Source organism: Gymnoscopelus braueri (genome assembly GCF_963280865.1).
Source record: "Gymnoscopelus braueri genome assembly, chromosome: 12".
In the NCBI taxonomy this organism is placed as follows: domain Eukaryota; kingdom Metazoa; phylum Chordata; class Actinopteri; order Myctophiformes; family Myctophidae; genus Gymnoscopelus; species Gymnoscopelus braueri.
In genome coordinates, this window is record NC_137614.1 from 39,837,988 (window position 1) to 39,845,334 (window position 7,347).

General features: G+C 45.4%; 1 protein-coding gene across 1 annotated transcript in view; it reads right to left on the reverse strand.

Annotated features, from left to right (window-relative positions):
* The window catches only part of plxnd1 (plexin D1), a 123,072-nt gene extending 116,366 nt beyond the window's left edge, over positions 1-6,706 (reverse strand). Inside the window, exons 1-2 of the mRNA XM_080444941.1 lie at positions 5,295-6,706; positions 1,458-1,634 (exon numbers count right to left, since the gene is read on the reverse strand). Of these exons, the coding sequence (XP_080301067.1) occupies positions 1,458-1,634; positions 5,295-6,560 (1,443 nt within the window). The 5' untranslated portion in view covers positions 6,561-6,706. The remainder of the gene's footprint in view (positions 1-1,457; positions 1,635-5,294) is intronic.
* Between the last annotated feature and the right edge of the window lie 641 nt (positions 6,707-7,347).

Genomic DNA, 7,347 nt, shown 5'->3' on the forward strand with positions numbered 1-7,347 from the left:
ACACACACACACACACACACACACACACACACACACACACACCCTCGCTTACACAATCCAAACCAATATTGCACATCCGGCACAAACCATGGACAACCAATTACCAGACTAAAACAGTCGTCGCTCTTGTGGCGGAGGAGAGTCTTGAAACAAAACGCCCTGCAGCACAGCGCTTTTCATGTCATAAAAAAGGTACCAGTGTAATGCAGAAAATGAGGGCCGGGAAGCTGTTTTAGAGGCAGTTTATGTTGTTTCCCCAGACAGCTGAGAGGTACCAGCTACTGGCACGGCTATTAGGGAGCGCAGTGAGGGGGTCATACCGGGAATGTGACTGAGACAGCATTAACCAATTAGACCCTATATACCAGTGCTTCTCAAAGTGGGGTCCGGGGACCCCCAGGGGTCCTTGAGGGCGTTCCAGGGGGTCCCCAGGAAAATGAGGAACAGTTTAATTTCAGTAGCCTATTATAGAAGAATGACTATTCACAGCATATATGTTACTCTCTCCCCACCTACAGCATAGGACAGTTGGAGAATTCTAAATCTGATAAAAACAACAAAATCATTCTGAGGGACCCTGGTACAAAGTATTTTCAAATGGGGGTCTGCGGCCTAATACGTGTCAATTTGGGGGTCCTTGACATGAGAATGTTTGAGAACCACTGCTATATAATTTACTTCATGGACCATGAGTCCCCCAGGGGTCTACACTAGGCCTCCTTCTTCTACACCAAATCTCTTTGCCAAAAAATGTTCACCCCCAGAATAGGGACGCCACGGTTCATGTGGCTAAGGAATGTCATTAATTGGACAGGAAAGTTTTCATAAGGCTGGAGCCGGCGCAGATGTTCTGATCCTGAGGTCACAGCCAGAAACCACCAACACACGGCGAGGCTGACTCACACATCGTCAAGCCATCTCGTTAAGCGGCACTCTGTTCATCTCCGAGACAATAAGCAGGTCTGATGAACATGTACGTGCACATGATTAGGACTACTTAGTCAGCTTGTATAAAGGTCCAGGATGGGTCACAGATCAAAAGAGGAAGGGTGGGGGTGGGGGGGGCAGTCTGACAGGATGAAAGAAGGAATTCCAGCTTGTTCGCGATGCCTGAAAGTTTTTCATCAAGTGTCTAGGTTTAGTTTATTGTAAAAACCAGCCACATCAGAGCGACCATGACGTTGCCCATGTGTAACATCCTTGCCTCACTTAAGGGTTCTGTCTAACTTCAAATAATAAAACCATTCATTGGCGACCATTAGTTCTGCAATTATATTTGGACCTGAGGTTATCCATTGTTTTTGAAATAATGGCATGTATTGTTTGACCAGTCTGTGCTTGATAGTGAGTAATTATATTATATCATATGTGACTGTGGTTGTGTGTGTGTGCATGCGTGCGTGCTTGCCTGTGCATACATGCATGCACAATGTGCACCTGTGTACATGTGGTCTCACCTTACGGAGTCGTCCGTTACTGGTGCCTAGAAACACCACGGTGTGGTTGTGTACGGCGTCCACAGCAACAGAATTGAGGCCGGGGGACTCGAAGAGAGGCATGGCCCTTAGGGGCCTCCGTAGGGCCAGCGGGTGTTGGAGGTGGGCAGCTCCACAGTCGAGCTGCTCTGGTTGCAACTAGGACATGAACACAAGAAGAGATCAACGCCAATATACAGAATGAGTACATAGAAACTTTGAGATAATAAACTGGAAGAAATGAGCAGAAAGAAAGTGACGATTATAAATATTTGTTCTGTGAAATTAGATATTATATAAAGACCATAAAGTCCATGTCACGGGACAAGCACAATGACAGCCACGGCAATTGCTATTACCACACCTCATTGAAAAGTTGAAATCAAGTCAAGTAGAACTTTATTTGTCTCCAGAGGGGCAATTGGTTGTGCAGCAGTAAAATGTAATAACACACAATATTACACATACAAAAAATGCACATTGCAATTAAACACTATATAAATAAGAAGTAGAAATATAAGTACTGAGTACTTACATAGAGTACTACTCTATGTTTTAAGGAGAAGTAGACCTATACTAAAATTAAAGCCATATGTGTGGTTGGGTGGTCGAGCTGATAGTAGCCTATTACCTTTTGCTATTGGAGTTTAGCAGTGAAATGGCTAAGCCTATAGGAGTGTTTATCTGTTGGCTTGGACTTGTGAAATGGGATTTAAAGAGCAAATGGCTCCTGTGAATGTCTCTATCAAGGCCACTTTCTTCTGCTTTTGTCTAATCCTCTAATAAGGAATGATAACATGCACAAAATATTCATTCCATTTTGTTCCACAATGCCTGGATGAGCACAATTACCCAGGGGGGATTCTCAAAATATATAGAGGCCAGTGGTGTAAAGTAACTAAGTACATTTATTCAAGTACTGTACTTAAGTACAATTTTGAGGTATTTTTACTCTACTGGAGTATTTCCAGTTTTCAGTACTTTTACTTCTACTCCACTACATCTCAGAGGCAAATATTGTACTTTTACTCCACTACAATCATTTGAAAACTTAAGTACTTAGTTACTTTGTAGATTGTGATTATTATTACAGAACATACATAACCACTTCTTCAGCCACTTCAGCCATTTGAAAATAGCAGATCTACAAGCTCACAATGCGTCGCAGATCTGCTATTTTCAAGGGATTTGTATACATTTATTTAATAACATTTGAAAACTTGTGAAATGGGACATTCTGCATAATGAGTACTTTCTACTTTTGGTACTTTAAGTAGCCTACATATTGATACCAATACTTTTGTACTTTTACTCAAGTAAATTTTGAATTCCGGACTTTTAGGCCTACTTGTAACAGAGTATATTTCTACATTGCAGTATTGATACTTTTACATAAGTAAAACATTTGAGTACTTTCTCCACCACTGATAGAGGCACAACGGAATTAAACACAGGAGGAGGAGATATTTGCAGAGGGCTTCTTTCCCATGGGCCGCTCTGCTGCTCATGCTCGGGGGCTTCTTCTCTTATCATAAATTGTGTCTGGCTTTGCCTTCAACGCGAGGCCTTCAAAGTCGACAGCGCACAAAACGATCGGGTTTCCCCCCAGTCACAGCAAACTAAAAGCTATTAAAAAAACCCAAAGAAAAGCTTTCTTCTGTGTGAGACAATACAGGTCGACGTATGCAGCCGGGGGAGAAGAAAATACACCCACTTCAAACTTGTATTAAAGAGGGGTGTCTATCTATCAAGATTCTAGGAGGAGGAGGAGGCCTGTGGGCCCATTGTGCGGGTGTTCAGATAACTGCATGGTCACGGGAGGAGAGAAAGTAGCCCAGGGCACCGCCGGCATCCGCCATACACTCTGGCAGTGGTGGGATTCTGGGAAAAGTACTCACATTTAGTATCAATACCGCAATGTAGAAATACTGTTACAAGTGAAAGTCCGGTATTGAAAATTTACTTGAGTAAAAGTACAAAAGTATTGGCATCAAAATGTACTTAAAGTACCAAAAGTAGAAAGTAGTCATTATGCAGAATGTCCCATTTCACAAGTTTTCTAATGTATAAAATGTATACAAATCTTTTGAAAATCAAAGCAGATCTACAAGCTCACAATGCCTAGCATTGTGAGCTTGTAGATCGGCTATTTTCAAATGGACGAAATGTATGTAAGGCTGAAGTGGTTAATATATGTTTTGTAATAATAATCAACATCTACAAAGCAACTAGTAACTGAAGTTTTAAAATAATTGTAGTGGAGTAAAAGTACATTATTTGCCTCTAGGATGTAGTGGAGTGGAAGTAAAAGTACAGAAATTTGGAAATACTCCAGTAAAGTCAAAAGAAAACCTCAGAATTGTACTTAAGTACAGTACTCGAGTAAATGTACTTAGTTACTTTACACCACTGGGAGAGTAGCCCAGGGCACCGCTGGGCGCTAGCTGCGACACTCTGGGGAGAAAAATGTCATCTTTCTGATCTGGCAGCGCAGTGGCCTCCAGACACCCACCCACTCCAGGCCAAGCAGTTATATTAGTGCGTCACGACCTCCTGCCCGTCACTCAAACTCACCACAATGCGCGGCTGGAATTTCTCGGCGTTCTTTTGAAGCTTTTGAACTGAAGGGTCGATTTCCAACTCAACTTATTGCGTGCAAAACGGGAACTTTATTATAGAATGGCAGCGATTTCATTGCGTGGTTACCCGCACCTGGGAGATGTAAACACATTATTGCCTTGATATAATTTGACTTAATAAGCCTATCTAACCGGTAGAGAATGCGTGTAGCTATTTATCCCAAATTAGTGGGCATATTATGGGGCTATTTATGCAGAATAAAAAAAATAATCGTTATGAAGCACTTTATGCTAGGTTTATTATAATAACCAGTAATTAGAGGGGAATTAAGGCTTCTGGATGTGAGAGGAGTGAGTCACAATTCCCTCGCTGTTCTGTTCCCATAGCCCTTTGGAGGATCTTTCATCCAAATAATCGTGACCCCTCCGCGTGACACACGGGAGAATATTAAGGCTAGATGATGAGCCCCGGGGCCCCGAGGCTAGAGGGGATTATTATTACTACTCCTTATGAGCATATTCTGGAAACGGGCGGATTTAGCAGCAGTGAAGTGACAGCTTAAATTCATTTCAGTCAGACATTATTGTATGCTATCTGAGGCTAGGTTATTCAAATTCATAGGCTAGCCTACTTAGGGTTTTTTTTTATCTTTCTTTTTTTTGGGGTGGGTGGGTGGGGGGGATAATCACAGCAGGACTAAAAATAGCCTAATACAGTGGGGGGGGGGGGGGGCTACATGAACATGAACATTCAAGCCTAAATTTATATTCCCATAATAAGTAATAAGGTGTCGCTTGCCCACAATAACTGATCTACAAGCTATTAAAGGAGTAGTTCACCCAAAAAATTACTTGTTTTCTATCAATTAGTCTACACACCCCAAGAAGCCTTGAATTCGTGGAGATATTTTTGTGCATGGCATTCATAAGCCAAGAATTTCATGACCGGGTCATTGGTCAATAGGAGACTCAGTAGGAGACTCTTTGAGTCGCCGGTCATCAAATTATTGGCTTAGAAATGCAACAAAAACTGAGAAATCTCCATGAATGCAAGGCTTCATGCGGTGCGTAATTGCTAGAAAATAAGTAATAATATTAAAGTAATAGTCTTTTAAGCTTTATAATAATAATTATAAATATTAAAATAAATAAATAAACAAAAATACGTAATGTTTCGGTGAACTACTCCTTTAAGCTTTATAATAAAAATAATAAATAAATAAATAAAGGAACCACTTACCACCAGATTTCCCTTCTGAAGGATGCACGCTGCGCCGGAGCCCTGGATGACGCTGTCCAGCACCTGCACATCGCTGCTGGGGGAGTTGGAGCAGTTCCTCCGGCCCTGCCGGACCTCCTCCTCGATGTCCCCGAACCTGAAGGCGCACAGGGCGGACTTTCTGTCCGCTTTGGAGAACACCCCGAACAGGTAGGGCTCCGTCGTCTCCGCGTCGTCGTCGGCTCCTGCGTGGACCTCCGCGGGGTACACCGACAGCAGCCGGTTGTAGATGTTCCCGTTAGATCCACACTGGAGCGGCATCTGGATGTAGGACTCGGTGAGCTTTCGGATCTCCGGGCCCGAGGAGGAGGACTTGCGCGGGTTCTCCTCCGTGTCCAGGCATATCCGAGCGAGGATGCTGTTGGGCTGACTCTCCTTGTGGCCCATCTTTGCGTCGTTGTTGATGGCAATATAGGAATACGTTTTCTGCATAAAAGCGTCGACAAAGTTCAGCTTGTTTTTAGTTTTCACCTCCTGTTTGATCTTGAACACGTTATCCTCCGAGGGGTTGATGTCATAGGTGAAAAGTCGGGATAGATCCTTGATGTTCAGGGAGCGAATGGCGATCTCCGGGGTGTTCTCGAAGCGCAGGTCCTCCTTGCTGTGGTTCTTGGGGAAAAACGGGGACCCGGCGCCCGTGTAAGTGGCCCCGACCAGGAGCCGGGTGCTGCCCCCGTGGCTCTTGAAGATGAGCCCCACGGTGGAGGCGTTGGGGTGATTGGCGGCTATGTTGAGCATGCTGGGGAACACGGTCTTCTCGCCCTGCGGCGGGAACTCCACCGCTATCTCCGAGAGGTTCTCCATCTTCCTGAGCTCGCAGAAGCCCTGGTACACGGACCCGCACACCACCACCACCCCCTGGTCGCGGTCCAGCTTCAGCAGCTTGTTGTAGTTGTCCGTGAGGGACTTGGGATGCTCGCACGGCGCCTGGGGCAGCTGGGGCGCGTGGCACAACAGGTTGTCCTCCACCGGTCCGGTCCTCTTCTCCACCTCGACGCTCAGCGTGCCGTTCAGCTGGTAGATGGAGTTGACGGTGGCCAGGTACACCTTCCTGGAGACCTCGTCCACCACGAAGTTATTGGTGCGATTCGGGGACGCGAACGCCTGCTGGATCTGCAGCGCGCCGGCGAGGCACGGCGGGCTCCGGGCGCCGCTCCAGTAGCGCGTCTCCAAAGCCAGCACGCCGAGGAGCAGAACGCACATCTCTACCGAGGAGGAAGGTGGCATTTTTCCTTCTTCTGATGGCCTGCTCTGGCTGCGCCTTCCGCGTGTTCCGTGTTGAGGGGTGCATTGAGTAAAGACGTGATTGTGTGTTGTTTGTTCCTATAACCGCGGCGATCCAAGAGGAAAAGGCTGTTTCCTGCTCAACGCCTCAGCACAGAGTGACGTGATGATAAGCGAGTCGTGCTTCCTCTGCGCGCTGTGTGCGCCTCTCTCTCTCTCTCTCTCTCTCTCTCTCTCTCTCTCTCTCTTTCTGCCCACTGTGTGGAGCAGTGGTTGGCTCTCAAACTTTTTCATGTCAAGGACCCCCAAATTGACACTTAGTAGCCCACGGACGGACCCCCATTTGAAAATATATGGCAAGGTCCCCCCATAAGAGAAAACATTTTTAGCAGTGATTTTCAACCATTTTCATTCAAATTAAAAAACATTGAAATTAAAATGGTTGAAAATCACTGCTAAAAATTATAATGGCATTTCTATCTCTGGGACCCCAATTTATATTGTAAAATCAATGTTAATGTAACTCTGAGAGTACGGGTCCATTTGGTTCCATTTGTACACTCTCAGAGTTACAGAACTATAAGGGTCCATTTGGTTCCTAACTATCCATCATTTAGCAGGGGACCCCCTGGAACTCCCTCAAGGACCCCCGGGAGTCCCCGGACCCCACTTTGAGAACCACTGGTGCTGTGGAGCACCCCCCCCCACCCCAATTACACCCCTACACAGACATTAGAGACACATCTGTAGAGACATCTGTAGAGGCTATGGGGGGGGAAAGAATCGGAGA